The sequence below is a fragment of the Botrytis byssoidea genome (assembly GCF_014898295.1).
Source record: "Botrytis byssoidea strain MUCL 94 chromosome Unknown BBYS_007, whole genome shotgun sequence".
Lineage (NCBI taxonomy): Eukaryota > Fungi > Ascomycota > Leotiomycetes > Helotiales > Sclerotiniaceae > Botrytis > Botrytis byssoidea.
This window is the reverse complement of record NW_024065848.1, coordinates 1,233,754-1,260,300: the sequence shown is the minus strand read 5'-3', so window position 1 is coordinate 1,260,300 and position 26,547 is coordinate 1,233,754. Positions and strand designations below refer to the sequence as shown.

The following is a 26,547-nucleotide window of genomic DNA, read 5'->3' as shown; positions in this document are numbered from 1 at the left end:
CAAATGCGCAGTTCCTTGCGAAGAACATCGATGATGCCAGAAACCTCCCACTCACTGATAACATGATATTTGAAGGTCTTGCAGTCACTTGATTGCCAGCTATCGCTACTAGCAATTCATCCTTGGCTTCATGGTACAGATTGGCAGACACAGCCAGTGCTGGGTGCCCATGGCTGAAGAATACTGTCTTCTCTACACATCAAACTTCTTCCTCCATATATCGACCTACTTTCAAACCGTGTGCAGTCATTCGTCACTTGTTGAAGAGTCATCATCAAATTTCATCATCTCATAGTCAGGGGCAATGTCCTTGTTCGACCTATACTTTGATCCTCTGCGATTGCAGAAGGATTACAGATCTTGAGAGTTCAAAATACTCGGTTGGTTCTAGTGCTGACTCTTGCATCAGATCCTATTCATTACACCAAATGGTTTCTTTTTGAATGAGGCCGAACGAGACCGATGAAGAGTCAGCTTTCATTTTGAATGCAGAATCTTTCATCAATGACCTAGCAGAGAAAAAGCGGTACGAAATATTATGCTTCCCCCAGATTTTTCATCCTATATCACACCGCTCAGCTCGCATATGCAAGCAACCGTTAGACTTGCGCTATCCTTCCAGCCTCGAATGAGACCCGATAGTGTGGATTACGGACAGGGTGAAACGTGTCAATCAGGATCTTCAGCGGAAGAAGACAAAACTAGCCCATTACCAGATATGCGAGGATATAGCAGCTAGCATGGCTTCGATATGCCCTCTTTGTTTTTTCCCTACCGTAAGGTCGCATCCTTCCCTATGGCATGATTATTTTTTGATCACGTTACATCAAAGAAGTCCGGGCACCACAATCAATCATGCCAATTCAACCGTACCATTCTGCAGGCGTTTTTTTTGTGGGATACAGATACAGGGGCATCATTCAGGGTCATTATCGACCAATATGACGATGAATAGACTCTACAGTTTTCACACATTAAAACCTGACTCCCAGCCTCCCAGCCTCCTCGAACAAATTTTCAAGCCAAAAAGCGTGCCGGCCCATCGATAGCTTTTGGAACCGTCGACAGCGGAAGCCGGGAGAGCTAAAATCGTAGACTCAGAAGACCACGTGTAGTGGGGAATGATACCCGAACCATATCCACAAGAGCGGGCAAGGATAGGGTAAGTTAATCGTAAAGACTAAGACAAAATGGGCTGTCAACTGTCACTTTGTCAAAAGTCTGAAGAAGGTTTTTCAAAATGGTAAAGAGAAGAAAGGGGCGCGCGCGGATGGTGTTACTGATGCCCATTGGGACGGGTATACTTCGTATAAAGCCACAGATGAATGATAACTAGATAGGCAGATAAAAATCTTACATGAAGCACGATGTATCAAGTGAAAGATTGCAACAAAGAGGCCAAAATAAACACAGTCAGTCCATTTGCCATGTTCATTTTCATTTTTTTCATGAATCCATGATACGCGCAGTCAGCTTCCGTCATGTTACTTGGGGAGAAGTAAAACATTCCCAGGCTGGATGCTTGGTTGAATTAGGTCAGTGTAATGGATTGCATACACAACATAGGGTGCACAAAACACCACTAGATCATCTTGTCTTTCATTAGATAGTTTCTTTTTGCCAAGGCCATAGCGGTATGAGAGTCCTAATTCTCTGAATCTTATCCAGTTAGGCATGTATACAACGAGCCTACTCCCGGACAGTCTTGCATTGATGGCACGAAACCCGATTTAACATGTATACGGCGTAGGCATGGGATTATATGGAAGATTTATACACGGGGCGGCGAAACACGACTCACGAATGGTCCAGATGATAAATTATGAGATATATTAGTGGAGTGGAGTGATGATTTATGACTGTACGCATTGTTCACCAATGGAGCAGGCATTAATAATATGAATCTTCCGACATTTTCTTCTCCCAACTTCCCACTTGTTCTCCGAGGGTGACGGGAGTTCCCCTATTTTTTGAGAAAAAAACTCTAACTGCAGGTGTAGGTAGGTATTCCCGATCAACATATTTGATCAAGTAATAAGTGGTGATATTTATTTGACATGTGCTCGTCCTTGATGGTCACAGCCCCAAAGCTATGCTTAAGTCCCAATTCTTCTAAGTATATTTCTAGAATAGCCACTGCAGAATCGGCAGTTGTTCCAGCGTGGCTTTGACACCGAAATGCACCTACGTGTGTGAATGGCTGGTGATAAAAATAAAGATTTTGTTTGGAACCTGTCATTGCAGTGCTGGGGACGCTAAAATGAAGGGGGCAGGTAAATGGTTACCCTAAATTGGGAGTGTAGCATTTAGACTCTGGAGCAGACAAAAAGAGGTTACGGCGAAATAAAATGAATGGTGATGGATGGAGGACTAAATAAGTTAATACAGAGTTGATTTGATTTGATTTGATTTAGTATAAATATAAATGGTATAATATGAAGAAGAGGAAGTGAAGAGTAAAACTGCATGACTCGAGGAGGCAAGGGCATATTTACGGTATTTGTCTGTACGATTGATTACGGAATTACGGAATAAGCACTGCTATCGACTCAATAGAACAACGGCTGCATTTTTCCCTCTCACCTGTACCGTATGGAGGAGGATTAGCCTAGTCAGTATCATAGGAAAGGTTAGGTACGGTATGGTATGCATTGACAATCCGAGTTTGGGGAGAAATATGGGAATGGAATCGGAATGAATCAATCAATCAGTGTAATCCAATCCCATCTCATCCATCCATCCATCCATCCATTTATCGAAATAAGTAAGCTTTGATGCCATGGTGATGGATTTTGGGTTTGGAGGGATGTGGTCGATCTGTAATTACAGATGGTCTTGTGATAATGATATGATACCCAAGTATGAAGTGGGTTGGTTAACTGGTTAACTGGTTAACTTTCTGAATGGCTTCCAATTACTTACCGTACTGTGAGTTCACCGGGTGGTCTGCAACTGTGGAGGGTTCACTTGACTGGAATGGAAGTCTTTGAATTAGAATATCTCTGGCTGAACTCAAAGATACTGACTGCTAGGTAGGTAGGTAATTACCACCGGGGCAGAGAGTAGTATTTTCAGGGCGGATGTTAAACAAAGGTAGCTAGCTAGCTAGCTGGGTAGGTAGGTAGGTAGTTATCGGAAGTCAATCTTGACACCTCAACCACTAAGCTGCTCTAGAAAGCGAAAGCTTCAGAAACTTTCACGATTCATCACACTTCACACTCTCTTCTCATTTGCCTCCCACCTCTCAAAGTCACATCCAACACAACACCGCACAACTTGCCTTTCCTTTCCTTTCCTTTCCTTTCCTTTCCTTTCCTTTCCTTTCCTTTCCTATCAGTGTCACCCTCCAACGCCTCGAATTTCATCGCGGCCTCACATTCTTTGGATCTGAACCGTATCATCGTATTGTACTTGCTGATCCCAAGAGAAAAGGCTCCTCCTTCGTGTGCACATTGATCATGATGGTTATTGAATTGTACATCATGAGATACTAGCTCAGTGCAATTGAGGGGGTTTCCTCTGCCCTTTTTGATCTTCTTCTGCATATCTAGGTATCTCTCGTTGGCTTCAAGAAAAACACTAAACACAATACACAAAACAATTAATAAAATGGCCCATCCATCATCCACCATCCATTATTTCCATCGCAATCCACTATTCTGATTCAAGAATCAAAACCCTTTTGACTTTCCTTTAATATAACCTCAATTGATTGGAAAGAGAAGAAGAAGAAGAAGAAGAAGAAAAGAGGACCCAAAGGCCGCCCCGCCTCTAAAGCCCCTCTTCATTCATTTTTCTTTACATCAAGATTCAATAATCCATTGATAATCCGTGGGCCATACTCGTACATGACAGAGAGATATTACTTGAAGTCGTTAGGTACTTCGAGGTATCAACTTCCCCGGGGCCACCAAGGGCCATTGATTATTGAATTAATCCGCATTCTCATCGAATCAGCATAATCACACTCTTTACTCGGCCGCTGTGTTGGCATCACAAGAAGCAATCGAAACTTTTTAGCCGATATCTATCAGGGATTCCAAACCAGCAAAGCACTGGCGATTTTGCTCTCTTTTCCTATTTGATTTACAGAATTACAGAATCACGGTGCGCTCAAGACTTAATTCAGCTAAACAGCGTGTTGTTCGAGACAAGTCCCCACAATCTCGCATGTAACTCGCAGTATCAGTTCCCACACGTACATACCATACCATACCGTACCTACCGTACACACGCACGAACGCACGCACACTCACACCTACACGCATAACCTCAAATAAATCCGTCAGCCAGCATAATCAAGCATCAGCAATCCAAACACTGCATTGCACAGGAAGAAGAGAAACCTCCCAAAATCACTCGCTCGCTACCTATTTAGTACATACAGTCCATGCATACTTCGGACCAGTTCCATTTGTACCATTCATACACACGCCCGCAACTTACAGACCCTTCATTTCTGACCCTTCTTCCTTCCAAACTCCTCCTCCCTCCTTGTTAATTATAACCCGGTACGAGAACAAATCAATCAATACAAATAATGCCAATTATCTAATATCCATTCGAGACTCACCCATTTCTGGCATCATATACCCCTGAAGGAACTACTAAAAGATCCAATCTACTGTTCGATGTCAAAGTGGATCTTAGCGAAATTGGTTATTACCATCACCCCCGAGCTGTTCATGCCCCGAAGATTGTCTTCTGGAAGAATTTGCGGAACTTAATAAAACACAAACCAGAGAAAGCGCGAAGCTTGAGGTCTTGCAAGTTTCCACGGTTCAAGGCCTGGTAGTTTCGACAATTCAAAGTTCATGCAACCCATGCCAGTGCTTTCCTTTTTGACTGACTCTCATGCGCTTGCGATATCCACCTACAACAAGCAAGCCATCGACTCCCCCACGTCGCACATCAAGAAACTACGAAAAGCCCTTGATCTATTACAGCTTCTCCTATCATTCAAATACTAACCCAAAAACGTCACGAGTCGTCCGTCCTTCTATTTGATCGTCGAAAGTCTTCTTGCTCTAGCGGGTCAAGACCCGCACTCCCGATTCTTGGTAACGGCTCCTTTCCTACCCTTGGACCCTTTCTCAGACATCCCATTACATCTCTCTACCTGATCAACTTCTTGATCTTTCAATTCGCTACTTCACTCATTTCCAATCTCACGGAGGACATCCAAAACATATCGTTATCATCTCGATCGTTACCTACTACCATCGACAGCTGCGTTACATGAATGCTCCGATTAAAGTAAGAAAGCTCTTGTAGAGCCATATACGCGGCAGCATTGGTAAGTCAAATCTCCTGACATTCACTATGGTTGACATCTGATGCTCGAACGTGACGAAAGTGCTTGCTAACATAGCCAATTTCATTCAGTATTCACTGTCGGTCATCTAATACGAACATTTATTATTCAAATACATATATACATTACTACAACACATACCTCAAACTAGATCTACAAACATGACAGTCGCGTACGATTTAACCCACCGAGGGTCTTCGACCCCTCAAGCTTCACAAGGACAAGCGTTGGAAGACAGGTTCGAAGTATTGAAGGATATTGGGGATGGAAGCTTTGGTAGTGTTGTTCTAGCTCGAGTACGTGGGGCAGGAGCCAGTGTAGCTCGACGTGGGACAATCGTAAGTTTAGACAGAGTCGACGGAGGAATTGTTAAAGCTGACGAAACAATTATAGATTGCTATCAAGACGATGAAGAAGACTTTTGAATCATTTCAACCATGTCTAGAGCTACGAGAAGTCGTATTTCTAAAGACATTACCACCTCATCCACACCTCGTCCCAGCATTAGATATATTTCTCGATCCTTTTACGAAGAAGTTACATATTGCCATGGAGTACATGGATGGAAACTTGTATCAATTGATGAAGGCTCGTGACCACAAGTGCCTGGATGTTTCTAGTGTCAAGAGTATCCTCTTCCAGATCATGCAAGGACTCGAGCATATTCACGCTCATCAGTTCTTTCATCGCGATATCAAACCAGAAAACATTCTCGTTTCCACATCAGCACAGGATTCAGGAAACTCATTCCGACGATACTCTGCTATGGTCACTCCTCCTTCCACACCACCAGCCTACACAGTCAAGATTGCCGACTTTGGTCTTGCACGAGAAACTCATTCGAAGTTACCTTATACAACATATGTATCAACAAGATGGTACAGAGCGCCAGAAGTATTATTAAGAGCAGGAGAGTATTCAGCTCCAGTGGACATTTGGGCAATTGGTGCTATGGCAGTGGAAATTGCAACTCTGAAACCTTTATTCCCTGGAGGAAACGAAGTCGATCAGGTCTGGAGGGTGTGTGAAATCATGGGTAGTCCAGGTAACTGGTACAACAAGGCTGGTGAGAGAGTTGGTGGAGGTGATTGGAGAGAAGGTACGAGACTGGCCGGCAAACTTGGCTTCTCATTCCCAAAAATGGCGCCACATTCCATGGACACGATTCTTCAGACGCCTCAATGGCCAGCATCGTTGGCAAAATTCGTCACGTGGTGTTTGATGTGGGATCCTAAGAGTCGCCCAACATCGACTCAGGCTATGGCTCACGAATTTTTTACTGATGCTGTGGATCCATTAAGGCCCAAGTCATCATCCAGGATACTAGGTCGCAAACATTCCGATCTCAGCTATCGTAGCTCAAAGGAATTCTCTGACGCCACACCGGCTGCAACAGCAAAACCTTCCTGGTTCAGAAAATCCCTCATCGGTCGAAATGATAATTCTAACACTGCAGCAATTCCAACAAAGGAGAAAGAGAACGTGGCATCTAAACCTTCACCGGTGCTTACAGCTACAATTAGTGAAATCCCCGTCGCTAAGACACGTCAGCCTGCGGCAAAGCGGTCAACATGGGCTTCGGGAGCTACTAACGCAGCGCCAATGCCGATTTTACCGACAATTAAACCAATCTCGCCAATCTCTGATACTGCAACAGCACAAGCAAACAGCAGAACATCATCGTACAATGATCTCTATTCTGGACAAAATGATAAAGGTTCGAAGAAAATTGGTCGTCAATTATCAGTTGCTTCGAGCACGAATCATTATGCGGAAATCCATCGACAGCAAGCTGAAATGGCACTGAATGGAAATTCAGGTCTAGTATCTCCTCCAAGTGGTCACAAGGAAAGTTTCTTTTCTCATTTAAGGAAACGTGCGAGAAGGTTCTCTGGTCGACAATCTACAACTCCTATGTCACCGAAATCAATGGACCTTGAAGCACAGGCTGGATGCGGACCTTGGTCGAGCAATAGATCGTCGATGGTATTGGATAGTAATCAGCCTGCGAGTCCTGCTCCGCAAAAAGTCGATTCTTCCGAGGCATTAGATAAGGCATTGCGTAACGTACAGCAAAACTTGGATTCACCACAAAGTACCAATTGCCCTCCTATACCACCAAGTCATCAAATCAATCCAAGTAGTGTTTTAAAGAGACATCACTCTGTGCCTCATCAACAAGCACCGCGCTCGACTGCCGATATTCCAAGGTCTGTTGCACCCATACCTACTAGGAACAGGAGGAGCCAAATCCCAGGAGTTCAACAATACGAGACTCCTGATGAGGAAGACGAATTGCTTGACGAAGCTTCAATTTCCACGAAAAAAACAGTGAAACGTGGAAATTCAGTACAGACCGATCATCGACAACCATCAAGACAATCACGTAGTAATACTGGTCTAAATCCATACCCTACGCCCTCCCCGTCCGCTAATGGTAATTCGGTACTCTTTGGCCAAGGTTTGAACAATGCTTCACCAACTCCAAAAAACCATGGATCTAGCAAGCAATCCTCGACACCACCATACGATTATGAGGAAAATGAGTGGGCAGCATCTGCTGCTGCTAGTATATTCGCGGCACAAAATCGATTCTAGACGATCCTCTATCGTCAATTTGTAAAATACTTGGAGGAAAAGTTTCGGGGTATCTACATTGCATGGTGTTTTGGGAGATATATGGCGGGGTCAGTTTTTTGTTCAAACGTTCTTTGTGACATCAGTTTACTATACACCAGCACAGCTGGGTCTAGCGAGTTCATCTGCGGCGTTTAATGTTGATATCGAAACCTTCTTTTGATTTTATTTTCCAGCTTCATACCCCTGAGCATCGTCGCGCCTATAGAAGCGCTTCTTAGTGTTCATTTTTTCTCGTCTTCTAAATACCCCTTCATAGACTGCACTAAATTCTATTTTCCGAAGATTCAATGGAAAAAAATTGCTTCACAGCACTCGAACAATATCTCATTTGTCATCAAATTTTTCTATGGATGTGGCCTGTAGCAAATTCAATTGAATGCCAGGACCGAATTATATACATGTTATTATTTTCCTATTTTTCAGGGTCAATGTTGATTCTCAGGCGAGCCACGTGGCGGCAGTTAATTGGGGGAAGTGAACCTGTTTATTCTACGTTGGTCGCACATTACTGTACAACTCACATGTTTTCAAGACCATCTTCACCAAAAAAATACGGGCACGGGATATGGGGAAAGGGATCTGGGATTTGCGGCTCTGGCGGGACGGGCAGAGGAAGGGGTTTCTAAGGGTATGCATATTTGTGGCGGGGATGATACATCTACTTAATTATAACAGTTTCCTTGTTCCTTTTGTCTTTCTTTTGTCGTACATATCTGGTTAGGGCTATCCTGGGACGGAACATTTAGAGATTTGCTGCAGGAAGGGATTTTCTGGGGAAGATCCTCGTTCCTGGATATCAGGAGGGAAGGTCCTAGGAAGAATTGACTGTGCTTTCATGCATGGTTGGAGGACTTGGAAAGAAAGGACGTCATCGCTCTTATGCCGTGTTGGCTAGTGAGGTTGGAAGATACCTCGATTGAAACTGCTGGGCGGTATGTCATTGTCATGGAAGAGGGAGGAAATGGCAGAGATTTTAGGGGTAGATAGATATGGGTGAGGTGTGTCGGAAGGTAGATGGATGAGGAAGAGATTTTCAGGATCGTTGGGGAGGGAGGTTGGGAATCCTGTATTTAGATTAGTGGCAAATGTCTAGAGGAGGGGAGGGGGTTCAATGGGATGATGAGCAAGAAGGGAGGGAAAGATAGAGTAGTGTGTCTTGTGGGTGTAGCTGGAAATCAAAAATTGGGCGTGATAGCGTCGCCTTCTTTTTCCTTTCACCTGATCTTATTGAATTGTTCATATCTTACTTGCTTGCATTGTACTATTTCATCTATTATCCGTGTGTGAATCAATGACGTGATGCAATGTCGTATGTGTAAAACCAGGCTTTTCCTCTTCCCTCTAGAGTCTATGGGTCTATGGATGATGGACTGAGATCTGGAGTCTGGATGGTGAACTAGATGGTGAACTGACTCATCGTATTAGTGTTGGGGTGGAATCATGAGTAGTATAGTATAGTGTAGTATAGCGTGGTATGATATAGTGTTGTGATATGATATGATATGATCGCCAAAGTGGAGTGAGTGAATGGGCAACGGGGCAACGGATAACATGGGAGGAATTCCGGGATGGAGGGATAGATGGGGAGGGAATAGGGAAGAGGGGAGGAAAAGGTTTGTTTTTGTTTGCCCCTCTGGATCATGTAGGGTGTAGGGGAAGGGAAGGGAGAGGGAAGGGAAGAGCTTGGGTGGATGTAGATGTGGGTGTTGGGGAGATCCTTGATCGATCTTGCATTGGGTTTCTTATTTCTTGTTTTGTGTATTGGGTATTGGGTATTGGGTATGGATGATATTGGATGATATTGGATATGGATATGGGTGTGTGGATGTGTGGATGGACTATGGGTATATCGTTCCATGGGATATGATATAGCTATAGGATAGGTTTCAGGGTATATAGCTAGCTATCGGATAGCTATAGGGAGGATAGGTTCTAGGATGAATGTGAAATGTGGAATGTGGAATTGGGAGAGATCTTCAGGGTCGATGATGGATGGATGGGTGGATGGATATAGTACTTGCGTACATATACATATGTATACCATACTTTGGGAACTGGGGAGTTGGGAGTTGGGAGGATGGGATGCTAGGGGATGTATTGTGGCGATTGAGGCGATTGAGGCGATTGAGGCGAGTGAGGCTACTTCAGGTGTGTTTGTATGTTTGTATGTTTTTTTTGGAGATGTCTAGATGTGTAGAATATGTAGTTTGATTCTGATTCTGATTCTGATTCTGATTCTGATTCTGATTCTGATTCTGATTCCAGTTCTAGCTTCTACTTTTCATAGAGTTGTTATACTTTTGGGGGGTTGGGTGTTGGTATGGATAGTTTGGTGTATCTTTAGGGTTGTTTTTGGATTTTGTAGTGTATGATTATAATACAGTGTTCTCGTAGTAGGGTGAGTATACAGTAGTAAATATATAACTCTTACTTAGACCCTAAACTCTAAATCCTGAACTCTAATAAATTCTTCTTATTCTCTAGACCCTTATTAGAAACTTAGGTACTATGGAGTACATACATAGCTTGTAAATAAAGCATGTACGTTCAATACATCGGTATCTATTACCATATAGTTTAATCTGTAGATACCTATCTATGTAATATAATACCCAGCACTTCCAGAATCTTTCATCCCATCATATCATACCATATCGTAGCATATCGTAAGAAGTATACGTGCCACCTAGCTTCTATCCATCGCGGGACATCTTCCATAATCCCTCCCTTGAAGCTGCCTCGTAAATCGCACATCATAAATTCCAACGGCCGGATCATTCCACGAAATGGAAATTCCCAACCACCTCCTTTTCTCTGTCTACGCGATATGAATATGATAAAATGATATGCCATGATGTGATGTGATATTACAAATCGACTACCTCCAGCTAGGTATCTAACTTCCATGTTGCTGGTTCTGGTTACATACATACAAATACATACATCGTACCGACGCGGCATTGATCTCCGGAACCCAAGTGGATCGCACCCTCTCATTCACGATGCACTTTTGATGATCCAATTTGCCTATCATTTTCTTCGTCTCGTATCGTATGTTTTGTTGATGTTGTTGGCTTGACAACGTGGGGAGCTCTACTCAATGCGAGGGCGACGGGGGACTGGGATTATCACAGACTACCTACAGACAGACAGACAGACAGACAGACAGACAGTACTTTGGACGGCAAATTTTGTAAAATGACAAAGCAAGCAATGTGCTTTGGAATTGGAAATAACGGATTGGAAATAAAGAATTGGCATGGGATCGAATGGACAGGGATCGGTTCATTCATTTGAGTATACGTACTAGTCGGCATCCTAGTCCTTGTTCTAGAATCTTTCCGAGGGTTTCGAAATGAACGCGAGATGAGTCTCGGAGGGGGGACGATTAGTTCGATGGTTAGTAATATGTAGGGAGATAGATACTAGGGTGATACGAGGATCGGATGAATATCAAACGTTCGAGAGGTGTGGAATGGATGGGCATGGATTGGTTAGCTGGTCTGGCTGGTCTGGCTGGTCTGGCTGGTCCTTGGCTTGGGTATGTATGTACTGTGTGTGTATCATATTGTATGGGATGGATGGATAGATTGATTAATCATTTACGATAGATAGATAGTGGAGTCGATGAAGTACTACTACGACGTACTGTATGGAAAACGGCAAGTAAGCAGCGAAATACCGACAGGAAAAGAGGAAATTGCCGTTGGGAAGTTGGGAGTTGTAACGGGTGGAGGTAAGCTTACTTTACCTTGCTTTCTTACCGGCCGGGGAAAGAGGAAGATGATGTTTGAGGCGTGTATATGATGAGTCGTTTTGGTTTTGGGATTGGCTCTGGCTCTGGCTCTGGCTCTGGCTCTGGTTTCCATTCTTGATTCTTTTTTTGATATTCATGGTTTGAGATGGTGAGGGCTGGGAGGTTGGGAATGGGATTGATTGATTGATTGATGAGCTGGTTGGTTGGTGGCTGCGAGGATTATCTCTTGGATCTTGGGTACCGAAGTAGGGTACCGAAGTTGATATGTGTCGGAAAATCCGTGTTTGTGATGAGTTTTGTGATTCACGATTGAGACTTCTTGGGGGAGGAGGTTCCGGGGAAGACGGAGGGAAAGAGGAGGTTGGATCAATGGAAATGGAGATGGAGATGGAGAAACCTGTTCTTTGGGATCTGGATTGGATTAGATTTGCAATTCTTTTTTTTCTTTTCTGAATCTTTATTTTTTATGTCTTTTCTGAATCTTTTCCTGTAGATTATTACTATAAATTCAGATCCTGTTTATCTTTTGATTTCTTATTTATTCCCCCCAAAGAGGAATAAATGTGATATTACCAACCTTCGAATTGGGGGTTCCAGGCTATACTTCGTAGGCTCGGCCTAACCGACTAGTCTTAGTATCTACCTGACACCGGCTCGAGACCAGTGACTAGTATAGTTTCCGTGCCGGCTGCTACCTAAGTAGGTAGAATGGATGATTTAAACTTTTCAATAAAGGTTAAAGGTTGGGAGAGTTAATTGCTTAGGGAATTAGTATATGTGCTAGAGCCTAGAGGTGTATACCTGTGGCGTGGTCAGACACTAGGAGTTTATAATCCGCTACGAGACATATCTGATGGATGGATGGATGCCCAAAAGTCTAAAAGTGTGAATCTGTTGCTCTGGAATTTGGGGAGGAAATTGGAAAGGATGGGCGGTTGGGAATGATGGATTGTAAATCGTGAGTTGTGAATCGTGAATCATGACGATGCTTGAGCTGAGCTGAGCCGAGCCGAGCTGAACTGAACTGGGACGGAACGCTTCTGTCGAGATTTTTCTGATTAAGGTTGAAATCAATCCCTGAGGCAATCATATGGATGTTATAGAACCGCAATCGATTGACTTTGGGAGTCTTGAAGAGGATGAGAGATTGGCATTTGATAGCAGAAATGGACATATGTCTGTATGGTTTTGATGGCGAATTGATATTCTCCCGCGCAAGTGCGTGTGTCTACATCGCGGGAAAGAGATATCCATCTACGACGAAGATATATGAATCTTGACTCGAAGCAAATCTCACAATGATAATGAACCATCACATCCTAAATCGATATCATAGAAACACAAATCTCAATCATAACATCTTACGACCAACAACGCATTGAAAAGACGTATTCACCGCAACCCCATTCGCGCTTTCTCTCTCCAAGTCCTCTACAAATTTCATCCCCATCCCAGTTCCCTTCGTATTATAAGCATCGATCTTCGCCATCACATCTGCAGTAGCAGTCATAGAGCTCTGTGACCAAAGAGGACGGAGATAATTAGGCCATGTATGCCGAGTACGGGATACATCCACAAGTCCTTCTTCTTCAAAAAGAGCTTTCAACCCCTCAACCCACCTATTTCAGAATTAGTATCTTATCTTAGATTAACTTTGTCTGAGAATTGGATTCTTCTCACCCATGTTCACTGTCTGGCTTCGGTTTATGAAACGTATTACAAAGTCTCTCCGACGCAGTCGTCGTCACCGATCCTTCCCGCATCACCACCACTTCCGCAGCCAGCGGCATCGGTTCCATCCACTGTAAATACCCCCCGAGTTCTACATCCCCACGTAACTTATCAGTTCACAAGACTCCACAAGCTCCCCCCGTTCCCAACTCCGCAAGTTCAAGACAGAAGCCCAAACACAATCCCAAACTTACTCAACAGCGAAAGCAATTTCCGCAACAGAGGCTTCGCATCCGGATCATTCACAACACAGAGCCAAGAGCGCGCATGCACAATATCATACCGTTCTTGCAACTCGCTCGCGTAGTCCTAAAATCCATCGTGAGTGTACAAGTGTACGTTGTGCGGACGGAAAACCCGCAGCGGGGAATTGCGCGGCCGAGATGTCGAAGCCATCGATTTGGACGGTGGGGGGAAGCTTGCGGGATATGTCGCAAGCCCATATTCTGGTGTTGGCGAGGGGGGTTTGTATTTGTAGGGGGGTTGGTTGGGGAGGGAGGGAGGGTTGTTATGCATGGTGTGGTGTTGCGTGATTTGAATGGTTTAACTACTTACCCAATTCCAGTCCCTACATCTGCGATTCGTAGACTGGGTTGATGCGTGGGGGTACTGGGATGAGTGAGGTATCCGGCAACTTCTTTGATCAGGAAGTGGTTGTAGTTCAATCTGGGAGTAAATTAGTGTCATATTGGGTGTCTATCAAATTATCTTATCGCATGGAGGATTTGTAGTCGCGTTTGAATATGTATTCTTGATTATTGTCTGGTTCTTGCTTATCCTGTGGGGGTTCTGCTTTGGATGCCATTTTACCTGGATGTGTAGATACTCAAGGAGTCTATTGAGAAAGATGAAGAAGAAAGAGGGATGTGAGTGATGAGAAGTATTTCACAGGGACACTCTTTTATACCTAAGTAAAGTACATAATAAATGTTTCTACACTAAAGTAAGATCCCCTGCGGCGTGATAATCTTACACTTGTAATCAGATAAACATGCGAGACACAACAATTTGACTTCATCTCCCCCTCTCGTAACTTTTCACGTCAGATACAACACTTTCTCGATCCTCATGACCCGGCAATCTGATCCGGTTTCGCACCTTTCGATTGCTGTACTATCAGTCCGCATCATTAGCGATTTTAGTCGCGCTTTCGAATATGGTGAAGCACCCACCGTCCATAGTATGGCTGTGGATTTGCTCTTTGAGCTACTGATTGCATCGCAGCTAGGATGGCAAGTGTGCTCTTCAATAATGTAGCGATGCATTGGCTTCTCGTAGAGCTAGCTAGCTATGGTTTATATATGATGCCCAGATTCGACTAAAGACTTGTAGCTTGGATACAAACTAGCGAAAGCAGCATCTTCTCACTGTTTGAGGAATACTTTGTAGGGAGTAGATAGCATCAAAAGGTCTTGCAGTGGGTTATGCATACCCTCTCCCCTCCACCACTAGTCATATAAATCACGATGGGTCACTCTACATTAATTTGCTAGATAAATCTGACCGCTTGGTATTGCTTTACTTGCGTACAATTGATTTCTCTATGAAAAGATATCGTAACCCCATTATACCTAAATGCAATTCCTTGATAATCCATCAAACTGTGCCTTGATTCAAACCCAAGGAATTCCTGCTGTAGCTCGTTTGATCATTGCCCATCTCCGAGCTCTACTAATCTGAGGGTATCCCTTAGCTTTATCACCTTATCTGGCGTACTTTCTGGTAAGGTTGCCAAGAATCCATCATCGTTGCTGCGCACAATGGAGTCAATCTCTGGAATGTAGAGAGTTGAATCATACTGAGTTCCATCAGGCCAGCATTGAAAAACATTGACTACCTCGACTTTGTTCCAGTATTCGATAGCATTTTTGTTTCCTTCTTCTGTTTTTTTGCGATATGATTCAAAATGTCTGTCGAAAAGATATCGCGCTTTCAGTATTTTCTTCAACACTTGATACCTATCATCCGCCTCCTCAGACGGAACTTGACGCCCGTCTGTATCTTCGAGGTCTAGCTTGAGCAAGTCTTTATCAATGTTAAGAAGTCGGGTAACAGGAGGTGCTTTCTCGTCGCAAATACGCGAGCCAAGAACACTGAGCCTCTTGAGACATGGGCATTGCGAATAAGTATCGTTCAATAGCTTGGTAATTTTGCCACTGGTCCAAGGCGTGCTGACGGATAAATATCCAAACCAACTCACAGCAATATGGGTAAGCCTCTTGAGATCGAGCGATTCGCCAAGACGATATAAAAGGTCAAAACGACTATAATTTACCATAAGGATGTCTTCTGAGAATCGCTTATAAGTATCGTTGAGAACCATATCGCCCCAGTCCTTGTAGCAGAAATTTTCGTTCGGGCTAAGATGCTGCTTGTTGGCCGTGTGCGGGTGACTATTCAAAAGCTGAATTTGGATCTTAGTAAATCCATCTCCAGAATAAACTGAGGCATTTGATGTTATGCATGTTTCAAGTAAAGATAACAGGCCTGGTGCCCTGGTTTTATTTACTCTCGCATGGAACCAGGTGATTCCATCCTCAGGCTTCGAAAATATCACTTCGAGTCCGAGATGGACGATGCGCGGATCAGGAAGTGCGAGTTTGAAGATCTTGATCTGTATTTCTCGAGGGAATTGGCCAAATCTATGGAGTGTTTTGGTATTTCCAGTGATAGACTGATGTTTTCTCACTGGGAGAGGTGGAGTCGTATTTACTGAGCTTTGTTAGTGGAGATATATATTAGAGAAGACAATTTGAAGCTTTACCTTGAATCTTCTTATCTGCAGTATCATTATCCTTGGGAAAATCCATGCCATTGTGTTGCGAGGCAGTTGTGTTGGCCGACATGGCGCTGAGTTCACAGTTTTTCTGTTGTGAAAGGAAATATTATGTCCGGTCTGGGAAAGTACCAAAATGCGATGGCGCTGAGTTGGTTGTTGTGTTTGTTGCTTGAAGAGTTATTGAAATGGAATGTCGAGTACTCAGGCAATTGCAAGTGGCTCTGACTGAGAAACAAATGAGTTGTGAGAAGAAAGCTTTCTCTGAGAAGTAGGAGAGGAATCTTGGTAGGTAGGTAGCCATTGATGTGGCTGACTATGAACTGAATGGTTGATTTCCAAGGTTAGTGTAGCGACTGTATTTACTCTTCGGATTTTGAAGAGACAGAGTGCCCTGCACATAACAAGTTACCTAGCATGACCGGTATGCTCGGATTCACTTGCCTCTCTTGAAACCATTTGAAAGATTCAATATTAGATTAGGCGATTTACCCTGGCTGATGAAGCCAAGATTTTTTGACCATACTTTGTTGGACTCAATGAGTCAACGCTACAGAAGAATAACTTCTAACAATTCATCTTCGAATTTATTCGCTCGCATTCCATCTCCATGACACTGTAAATTCTGACAACTTAGCCTTATAAATCCATATCTTTGGTAACACCCCTGGGGTTGATTACCCATCTCTTGTACCAATAATTCATAGTGTGTGTGAGACTGCCATCCTCCGATAAGTAGTACTTGGACAGTGGCCCCTGTGAGCAATGTATCACGACTAGCATTATGTAGTATGTTGGTGTCCGTCGAATGATTTGATCCAAGCTGATTATCAAGCCATACCCAAAAAGTAATGATTTAGTGGTTCCCCACCATCGCAATCAATACTAACTTCCCCTGAAAGAGGGAATGTTTCCCGAGGTCCATAAACCAGGTCGACTTGTATTATTGGAGCTTTGATATGAAGCTTCGAGTCGATGATGTCGGTCAAGTTTGTGTTCCCTGGATACGAAGGGAACATATGTGGATAGACATCATGAATATAGGAGTGCCAGTCACCTGTAGGAACATCTAAAAACTGGACCGGCCCATTTGAGGCCCAGCGCCAAGTAGGAAAACGGTCGTCCCTAGGTTCTACGGATACATCCAGCAATGCATCGTAAGGATCCCTAGGGGAGTAGTTACACGCAAGCACTTGAGCAAGATATGGCCGGAACACGCCATTAAAATATTCAACCTTGAGTCGCTCTATGATGAGACAAGCGATACCATGAATAGCGTATATTCGATCTTTGGAAAAGGTTAAGCCTTTCTCCGATAGCAAACGAAGTGAGCGGTGCCAGCCATCGTGGGCCAAGAGTTTTTCGTCAGGCATGGCTAGAATATCTCGAGGAGTGGCAGTAGCGGCATGATTATACGTCTTCCACTTCTTAGAACTTCCCTCTAGAAAGTAGGAAGATTGGCATTCGCGGTATAGCCCATTAGAGGTCCAATGAAGTACACGTGGTGGAAGCGAAAGCTCCTGTAAACACCACCCGCGTTTTGATAGTGGCGATTCATCAATAACATTCCTCAATATCGCGACGTTCTCTTCTGATTGCAGTGCTATAGATTGCCGATCCGGACCAGCAGTACCTGGGTAGGTTAGGAAAATAGATTGGATTGGGTACCGCCCAAGCAGCGTTTCTTTGAGCAATCCTTCCGCTGCATCATTAGCAACTGATGCAGCTATACAGCACTCAGCGTTGGCGTAGTAATTTCGCATTTTGCTCGCCTCCCTTTGGAATTCGCTATAGTCATCGTTATCTGAGGATTGAATAATGCGAATTGTATCGACCCATAGATAACGGATATTCATCATTCTAGTCAGAATTATTGCATCTTATATGGTTTTAGGAAGGTAAGCAATATTGAAGCTGCGCAGACGATCCTCAAGATTCCCTGTGGTCGTTTTTGCAACGTCGTTTCCTCTACCCCGGCAATAACTGAGAATCAAGTATGGATGTTTGTAGGGTTCCATGGAATCCATTGTTGTGGTGAGCCGAACGCTTTCGTTATTCATAGTTCCCACATCAATGAGGCGAGTTGGCAAGATATTCGTACCAATTACACGGCCGCAATTCTCATGATTCTCTCTGCGATTATAACAGACTTTAGTCAAAGGCTGAGTTTGCGTATTGGCCAAGTCTTTGAGATCCTCCAAGACTTCTCCTTGGGCAGATTCTGGAAGAAAAAAGTAAATAAGTATGGTTTGTGGCAACCCAAATGAGAAATTACAAGCGTTTGATATGTCGAGATTCCGGTTTCGCTTGAGTTTTCTCTTCGGTAGAGTTGAGCTCGAGGAACCACATATGAACACAATAATAACCGGCTGCCTCTCCTACATCTACCAACATGCCCACACGTTTGCCATATAGCACGCGAATATAGAAATTCAATGGAGTTTTGGTAGATGGTAGTGTAGTTCGCTATCCCATAAGCATCGAGATTATACGCAACCAGAAGTATTGGCAAAGTATACAGCCCTCATCAGTTGAGATTTGGAAAGAGCCGAAGATTCTGTGATGAGAAAATGGACTGCTCTGAGTTTCATAGCGTATGTCTCGTTGCCATGGAATAACTTCGCAGTGTTTGCAAAGTTGCGGGGAAGGATGTAAGAACGAGGGTTGATCTGACATATTGTCCAGCGACAAGATGTCGATGGGTTGACAATTATCGGTTTAAGCGTATGCCTGAATAACCATATGAATTTTATAGAAGACCCAGTCCATCAGAGAAGAAAGGATCTGAAAAACTTGGCGCAGCTTATTTCTGGGCCCCTTGACATAGAGACATCCCCGGTGAAGGATAAAAAGAATGCCCGAAGAAAATAATCAGTATTCTTTTATGAGGCTTCGTTCTAGCTCCAAAGTTTCTTAGGCAAGAGACGGCCTCTATATATACTCCTAAGTCTGATGCCTATAAGCAGCACTTAGCCACTCTTCTGTGGTGTGGTTTACAATCTTGGATACACAGCGGAGAAGATCGCACCACGAAAATTAAATTGGTAGTCAATTAGCTCACACTTGTTTATTTCACCTCTATTGGCCGTATCTATGACAGACCACTAGAATTGAAGTAGACTTAACGATAGTGTTTCAACCGTCATCAAGTAGGTACTCGAGGAAGTAAGTGATCTTTTCGTTACCTGAAACTTTTCAGAGACGAAGTAATCAAGTCTTACTGAGCCTCAACACGTGTTTTTCAGGCGGTCCACCTTCCTATTTAAGCGGCCGTACTATTGGGGCCGCAAAAGTATCAAGCTCTTAGGAAAGCTCTGGGGATAGATGCGATGAAATCTTAAAGAATAAGAGACAAAAGAAATAATTATTTTCAAACCATCGCATCCGATCTCTGGAGTAACAGGCACATTGGCTATCCTGGTGGTTGATTCCCGTCTCCCTCGGCCAGCATTGGTCCGAGGTCGTGGTTGCCACGAAGGAGAGGTGTTTCTCTTTGGTATAGGAGTATTTTATGCTCAATATGAAAATTGTTTATTCGGCGTATTTTGCGATACACTGATGGGAATTTGAGTGTTTGCCAGTGTCTGTCTACACTTTGCAGGATACATCGTGTGTGAGGGCGTGGGACGTACATCACAAAGCTATTTTGCATCCGGGATTTATCCGGAAAGCTACTATCATTATCCACCTCCCAATCAAGAGATCGTAAGGAATTGAAATGTCTTGTTCATTGTACTTGTTTTTCACATTGGAGAAATGTAACAAGATGTTGCAAAGAAACCTCGAAAGGGTTCAAAAATTGATAAAGAATTGATTCAGAACAACTGTAAAAGTCTAGATGTTCTTGATATCGCCAACATATGTGAATGCATGCAACGCAAATGATCATGGTATAATTCCAAATGATGCCCCCGATTTACCTTCATCCAACCCGCATATTCTCTTGATCCGTCTTCTCATATAACTAGCCCTCTATTGTGGACCATAAACTCATTGCTGATATCTACTCCTTTTCAATGAAATTCGACTTCCACTCTTCCATATCTGTATCCATCCACTTTCAACTCAAACGCCAACCCGGCGCTTTCAACCACCATCTCTAGAGTGAAATCTAAATTAAGAAATTCCACTCCTCTCGTGGTCGTCAATCTCGTATACAGACTCTTCGGTACGGCTCCCAGATCCGTGGTGAGTGTGCATACGCTTATTAGATCTCTCGTGAAGGACGCTGGAGGTTCGCCATCCGAATCGCAAGCAATAAGATCATCGGACACAATCAATGATTGCCCTGGGCGGAAATTGCGCGTATAGTGAAAAGAGATGGGAGTGTCTGTGTTGAGAGTATCACCCTGAATGGGATTAGTGGTGCTGTCGAAGCAAAAGGGGGAAGGGGGGAGTAAAATTCACCTTGTTTAGATGCCATTGCATCCTATCGCTGACCATCCAACGTTCCCATAATGGACTCCAATATCTCTCGCTAACGTTATGTTTATCCTCATCATATACCGTTGCATACGAAGTTCCATAATGCATCCGCGCCTTTCTGGACACCACCACGCTTCCTTCCAATCCTTTAAGAACCGCTCCTCGGACCACAGCAGTCCATGCATTGATAGGCTGCATGACCTCTACAGAATTGCTTTGTGCTAATGCCATAGATTGTGCGTGAGTTGGTCGTTCACTGTAAGGTGGTGGCGCTGCGCTGTTAAAATGCGATTTTAATCTTTTGTATAAATGGTTGCTTTGTCCAAATCCTCCCACAAGCACAATACCCGAGACGATGCCTCCTTTTTGTCTAATACCATCAACTTGACCTTGAACCAGATCACACACCTCTTTGACGACTGGCTCGAAAATATCTTTGACTTGAGCAGTTGTCATAATAAAAAATCCCCCATCCAGACCAGCATCTATATCATCTGCTAAGCCAGGAAGAGGAATATTGAACTCTGTATCGTTTTCCTCGTCGAAATCTCGCTTCACATATTCTTCCCAGTATTTTAGTCCCATTTGCCATGACTTCGCTTTCTTCATTTTCATCTCTTCAAATCGTGCAACTCCTATACGACTCTTGCAATGTTCCTCAAATCGATAATTGAGAAACGCACTTCCGCAAAGCCCCCCGGTACCCACTGCGGACTCTTCTACTTGCAATGGCTTGAGAGATATAATTTTGTAGGCGATGAGATCAACAGTGCCACCTCCGGCATCACATACTACAAAGTTATCACCAGCTTGTAGATGATTTGGTTGGATGGCTTTCAGAGTATAGACAGCAGCGGCTTCAGGCTCACTGATCATCTGAATTGCTGACTTATCGCCCATTCCCGCTCTCTCTGCAGCTTGAAGCGTGGTATTCTTCGCCGCATCAGACCAGACTGCTGGACAAGTAAGAACAAATTCGACTTTCGTGGTTGACATGAATAATTCTCCATATCGGCGAGTCAAGGTTTCCATGGTATGCTTATAGATTTGAGTCAAATAATCACTGACAGCATCGACAACATTTTTACTATGCTCTTTAAGCTGGTTAGCAGTTTCAGCTGGACTAACATAGAAAGGTAATTTTTGAGATCGGTCGAGAAAAAGTTTGATACATCGCAGTCGAGGTTCCTCGGGACGAAACTGACAGCCCCATTTTATCGTCGGTTCAGTTCCTACTGGCGATCCTGGAGGTTTGGAGTATCCAATTTCTGTTGGCACTTTATCAGATGTAATCCCATTACTTCCGGGCCAAGTTTTGATGATATCTACATCATCAGGATTCGATGTGTATACAACAGCAACACTGGTTCGATGTTAGCATTTGTGTAAGAATCTGAAGAACCTAAAATGCAAAGGCTTGTGAGAGGTGCTGATCTAATGAAAATTACTTCATCAAGCATTATAAGATCGAGGTTTCCAAGATTTATACACGTGTAGAAATTGTAGTATCGAATATGATAAGCACTCGAGTACAAACAGCCGACACAAGTATATGGAGTAATTATCCAGAAATACAAGATCCCGTTTTGGTGGTGCCACAAATGTCTTGGCAAAACAAGCTGTAAAAATGAACATACCCAGAATATGTTGTCCCGAAATCCAGTCCAACAATTAATCTTTCATTGACGGGTGCTGGTTCTCGTATTGGTCCAGCAATTGCCTCGGTTGAAGAGGTGGGAGTATAGTTGCCAGAAATATAGTGATTTCGACTTTCATCGTTTCTTCGACTAGCAGTCCGTATAGGTAGGTTGAGATTCATAGTGACCATTTATGATGATTCTAAATGTTTTGACTTGAAAGATGTACTATCCACGACGGTTTTCTACCCACGGTCGTATTTGTATCGAGACTGGGAGGAAAGTTCGCTTGATGCCCCTCAATTAAGCCCCGCCGAATCCCAAACCAAGCTTTTTGAGCAAAACAATCAACAGATAGAGGAGAATCAGATGTTTTTTTCTGCCTGTCTTTCTCAGGGCATGAAAAGAAAGATCTGGGCCAGCTATTCGGGAGGTATTGTGAGATGGAAAGATTTTGAAGCGTTTAATGATATTCCGATGTGAAGCGCAAACGTGGGGAATCAAATACAAAAAACAATTGCAGATTTTCTAGAACGATAAGAATAAATTTCGAGGCTATATCTTTTGGAACTTCAGAAAATATACACAAGAATTGAATGGGTACAACGATGGCTGATCAGGAACAATATTGATCGCTCGGTCAGGGCAGGAGTAATTAAGACTCCGCCATAGGCAGCAGTAAAATGGAATTTGGAAGCCTGAAGTAATACTGACGAATACCTCGGGGATAGATTTCCTATTGAATAGGATAGGATCGCCGGATGCAAAACAGACGGTTAACTATATTGGAATTGTTGGATATGATTGTCTTGACGAGAGCCTTGAATATATAATGTATATATATAAAGTTGTAATCGAAAGAAAGCGATGTTTATTTTAAGGCGATGGGTGGAGTTGGTTGTGCAGCATAATGTTAAGGTTATGGTTATGGAATGATCCAAATCACTTGGACATCCCACCTCAAGCCCACCTACAGATTAGCCGCACTCAGTTTACATTAGCGAACCTTTTACGGACGTACTCAACCCCCTTCAGGCTACATAACAGAATCAGATCAACTCTTGTCTTAGAAGGGCTGAATAGTTTCAACGCTGCATCTCTGCGTGATACGTGATCTAAGAATGGAGTTATGGGCATGTGGGTTCAATGCTTGGAATCAACTGCAATTCGAGGGAGATCTTCCTGATGAACCCGAAGATGTCCTTAGCTTCAAACGAGTATTAAGAGCAGAGGGAAGTATTAATATTCTTGAAACTTCTTTTTCGGCTTGTTTAGGTATGTTGATATTACTTTGACGGCCCTTTGTATTCTTTTGTTTTTGCGTTTTTACAGAGTGATGGATGTAAAATCACGTGTATATCACATGATTCGACATATCGATTTCATGAGTGAGAATAAAATGGCTCCAGCGAGTGGCAAGTCTGTTCAAAGAGATATGCTTAGAGTTCTAGTAAAAGCTCAAGGAGGGGTAAGGGTAAGCTACAACTTCAGAAGCCTACTTAGAATTGGACAGAGTCTTCAGATGTCATGAATATACATTTGCCAGAGCTTGAGGCTAGCCCTCATCTTCTTCATTAATCGGTCAAATAAATTATGAGAATGATTGAGGCTCAGTACATAGTATAGCTTTTTTCGTAATAACACATCATTTCATCAAATATGGTACTAATATACTTGCAATTCTAGCAGTAGTATCGAATGGTCCTTCAGGTCTCCACGAAGAGATAAAAGTTGCCGGTTCCCCAGATGGATTTTTACAAGCACAATTAGAACAGCTCACTGCAATGAATAGCACGCAACACTCAGAAGAACGAACAGACTGTAGAAGATACGAAGATGTTAAAAGCAAGGCAACCGCAGCTGGAAACGACAAGATTGCAGGTAACCTCAAATTCCACATTCTCGCCCATCAACAATCTACTAAATTCTCCAGCTTTCACACCGACAACCATAATCCAATACCCCTCTCTTCCAGCATACATCTCTCGAGCCAATCCAGACTTCATATCTCCCCTCCCCCACATCACGCAACTCGTCTCCAACACCACCACCTTCGCGGCCCTCACCCAAGAAGGAAACGTCTACACCTGGGGCGATGAACGCTATCCCTCCTGTCTCGGCCGCGAACCCACCTCTTCAAATCCAGCATCTCAACCCACCATCCTCACCTCTCTTATCTCCCTTCCCACCGGGCAAATTCGCAAACTATCTTCTTCCGGCCCCCTAACCGCTGCTCTGACCACCGGCCACGATCTCTATATATGGGGTCGTACCAATACTCCCTCTATAATTCCTGAACTCTCAGAATCTTCTTCATTTTCATCCTCGGATGATTACGATCCCATTCCACTCGATATCCACGGAGCCGACATCCTCGATTTCAGTATTGGTGAGAACCACATGTTGGTGCTGACGACGGATGGAGAATTGTATGTCATTGGAGAGAATGGGAATGGTCAACTTGGGCTTGGAGAGGGGGCAAAAAAGAGATGCGGGGAGTGGAGGTTGGTTGATTTAGGGTTTGAGGAAGGAAGCACAAAGAAATGTGTGGGCGTGCGGGCAGGGTACAAGTGTAGCTTTGCACTCGTGGAGGACCACTCTTCATGAGATTAGTTTGTGGATATTTCATCCAACGTTATATCGAAGCTTAAACATGAGTAGATGGAAAGACATTTCAAACAGATCTCACAATAAATTGGAGAGCAAGAATGGATAGAAGTAAATCAGTATGGTATCTCTTTGCTAATTTTGCCTTCTTATGCCATTCTATAATACATCATGACCTTGGGACTACGTTAAAGTTCATTGCTATTGCAGAATAAAATAAAAGCTGCTCATAGATTCGTAAGGTAATCCTCAATTTCTTGAGGGCTCAGTTTTCTAAAACGTGGGCCTTGAGCACCTTCGACTCCCTCGATGCCCATTAAATGATCGGCTGGTGGTCCTACAATACCTAGGAAGACGTTAGCGAAGTGAAATATACATCGAGATTCTTAAACTTACCGATCTCTACTGTGTCGCCATTCATCTCTCCTTCAATGGTCTCCTTCAACGTCAACAAAGCGATGTGTACAGCATCTTCCAACTCCAATCCCTCGGTGTATCTCTTCTCCAAGAAAGTCTTAGCTGAAGTAGCATTCTTTCCAATGGCAGTCGCCTTCCATGGGAAGTAACTACCACTAGGATCAACTTGGTATAACATAGGTCCACCCTTCAAGATACCACCAGTCTTGCCCGATGGCTTCTTCTCATCCGGATGCACTTCCGCACCAGCAACATCCTCCGATTCTGGCTCAATTCCATCATCCCAACCTGCGATCAACAAACTAACACCATATGGTCGTACACCTCCCGATTGCGTAGCTTCTTGCATCACCCGCGCAACGTCTTGTACTAATATACGGGTGGGTGGGTATTCGTTATAAATGCGCTTGTAGCCAGTGTGGGATACTTTGCGGGCCTTGTCGACGAGTACGCGGTAATCAGGTCCCATGCCGGAGTAGACCATGCCAATGTTTGGAGTGATAAGAGAGACTTTTGAGAGGGAGGGGGGATCGATGAGGGTTGAAGAGGACTTCTTCTCCGTGGCAAGGACGATGCCGTTGGTAGCTGATGATAAGTTAGCACAAATGCACATGTTTAGTGAGGATATGCGTGCACCTTTGATTCCTAATGAGGTAACACCCTGGTTGACGGCATTTAATGCATACTCTGTTTGCGATTTGATTAGTATGTAGAGCTGATGGGATATACCAACAAGTAAAATTGTAGCTTGGCGCATATTTGATATAAGCTTCATTCAATGGTACGAACCTATCTGAACCAATTTCCCACTTCAAAACGTTAGCAAAGTACTTCGGCATGTATTATATGTCACCCAGTAGGATCTCTAAAGCTTTGGCTGGTTCAATCGTACCTGGGGGAGAAGGTTGTCAAGGAGAAAGAATATCTATCCGCCATCGTTTCTGTTTATTTCGAAACTTGTGCCGGAGGGTTCTGGAGGTTCAAAATTACAGAAATGGTTGACGCAAATGTAAAGTATGGGTTGGGAGTTTAGAGAGTGAAGCTGTGTTTGGGGTCGTTGGACTTTAGAGCTACAGGCAGCTCTGGTCCACGACTACGCGATGAGAATTGATGCCTTATATATATGGCAGTAAGTCAGCTCAACGTCAGGCACCAAGCAGTATCTGGGCAAATATCAGAGCTCTTCAAGCTTCTTAATTTTATTCACGACACATATGTATTTTATATCATTTTTAACGTGCTA

At 43.5% G+C, this 26,547-nt stretch overlaps 9 protein-coding genes across 9 annotated transcripts; 2 read left to right on the top strand and 7 right to left on the bottom strand.

Annotated features, from left to right (window-relative positions):
- Nucleotides 1-3,206: 3,206 nt before the first annotated feature.
- Nucleotides 3,207-3,545, bottom strand: EAE97_004441 (uncharacterized protein; the record flags this gene model as incomplete). The annotated part of the gene is made up of 1 exon (XM_038874953.1): nucleotides 3,207-3,545. One exon carries the CDS (start codon nucleotides 3,543-3,545, stop codon nucleotides 3,207-3,209), a length of 339 nt encoding a protein of 112 aa, XP_038734397.1.
- Nucleotides 3,546-5,475: 1,930 nt separating this feature from the next.
- Nucleotides 5,476-7,912, top strand: EAE97_004440 (uncharacterized protein; the record flags this gene model as incomplete). Its single annotated transcript, XM_038874952.1, has 2 exons — nucleotides 5,476-5,652; nucleotides 5,708-7,912. The coding sequence occupies 2 exons, from the start codon at nucleotides 5,476-5,478 to the stop codon at nucleotides 7,910-7,912; spliced, it is 2,382 nt and encodes a 793-aa protein (XP_038734396.1).
- Nucleotides 7,913-13,062: 5,150 nt separating this feature from the next.
- EAE97_004439 (uncharacterized protein) lies at nucleotides 13,063-13,501 on the bottom strand (the record flags this gene model as incomplete). Its single annotated transcript, XM_038874951.1, has 2 exons — nucleotides 13,063-13,330; nucleotides 13,392-13,501. 2 exons carry the CDS (start codon nucleotides 13,499-13,501, stop codon nucleotides 13,063-13,065), a joined length of 378 nt encoding a protein of 125 aa, XP_038734395.1.
- A 1,328-nt stretch (nucleotides 13,502-14,829) lies between these two features.
- Nucleotides 14,830-16,288, bottom strand: EAE97_004438 (uncharacterized protein; the record flags this gene model as incomplete). The annotated part of the gene is made up of 2 exons (XM_038874950.1): nucleotides 14,830-16,154; nucleotides 16,207-16,288. 2 exons carry the CDS (start codon nucleotides 16,286-16,288, stop codon nucleotides 15,091-15,093), a joined length of 1,146 nt encoding a protein of 381 aa, XP_038734394.1. The 3' UTR covers nucleotides 14,830-15,090.
- Nucleotides 16,289-17,048: 760 nt separating this feature from the next.
- Nucleotides 17,049-18,077, bottom strand: EAE97_004437 (uncharacterized protein; the record flags this gene model as incomplete). Its single annotated transcript, XM_038874949.1, has 1 exon — nucleotides 17,049-18,077. The coding sequence occupies one exon, from the start codon at nucleotides 18,075-18,077 to the stop codon at nucleotides 17,049-17,051; it is 1,029 nt and encodes a 342-aa protein (XP_038734393.1).
- A 21-nt stretch (nucleotides 18,078-18,098) lies between these two features.
- On the bottom strand, nucleotides 18,099-18,809 carry EAE97_004436 (uncharacterized protein; the record flags this gene model as incomplete). The annotated part of the gene is made up of 3 exons (XM_038874948.1): nucleotides 18,099-18,421; nucleotides 18,585-18,684; nucleotides 18,711-18,809. The coding sequence occupies 3 exons, from the start codon at nucleotides 18,807-18,809 to the stop codon at nucleotides 18,099-18,101; spliced, it is 522 nt and encodes a 173-aa protein (XP_038734392.1).
- A 1,422-nt stretch (nucleotides 18,810-20,231) lies between these two features.
- EAE97_004435 (uncharacterized protein) lies at nucleotides 20,232-22,471 on the bottom strand (the record flags this gene model as incomplete). Its single annotated transcript, XM_038874947.1, has 3 exons — nucleotides 20,232-20,567; nucleotides 20,626-22,006; nucleotides 22,281-22,471. 3 exons carry the CDS (start codon nucleotides 22,469-22,471, stop codon nucleotides 20,232-20,234), a joined length of 1,908 nt encoding a protein of 635 aa, XP_038734391.1.
- A 930-nt stretch (nucleotides 22,472-23,401) lies between these two features.
- EAE97_004434 (uncharacterized protein) lies at nucleotides 23,402-24,887 on the top strand (the record flags this gene model as incomplete). Its single annotated transcript, XM_038874946.1, has 3 exons — nucleotides 23,402-23,555; nucleotides 23,967-24,161; nucleotides 24,214-24,887. The coding sequence occupies 3 exons, from the start codon at nucleotides 23,402-23,404 to the stop codon at nucleotides 24,885-24,887; spliced, it is 1,023 nt and encodes a 340-aa protein (XP_038734390.1).
- Nucleotides 24,888-25,114: 227 nt separating this feature from the next.
- EAE97_004433 (uncharacterized protein) lies at nucleotides 25,115-26,240 on the bottom strand (the record flags this gene model as incomplete). Its single annotated transcript, XM_038874945.1, has 5 exons — nucleotides 25,115-25,233; nucleotides 25,284-25,889; nucleotides 25,941-25,991; nucleotides 26,094-26,113; nucleotides 26,197-26,240. The coding sequence occupies 5 exons, from the start codon at nucleotides 26,238-26,240 to the stop codon at nucleotides 25,115-25,117; spliced, it is 840 nt and encodes a 279-aa protein (XP_038734389.1).
- Nucleotides 26,241-26,547: the final 307 nt, after the last annotated feature.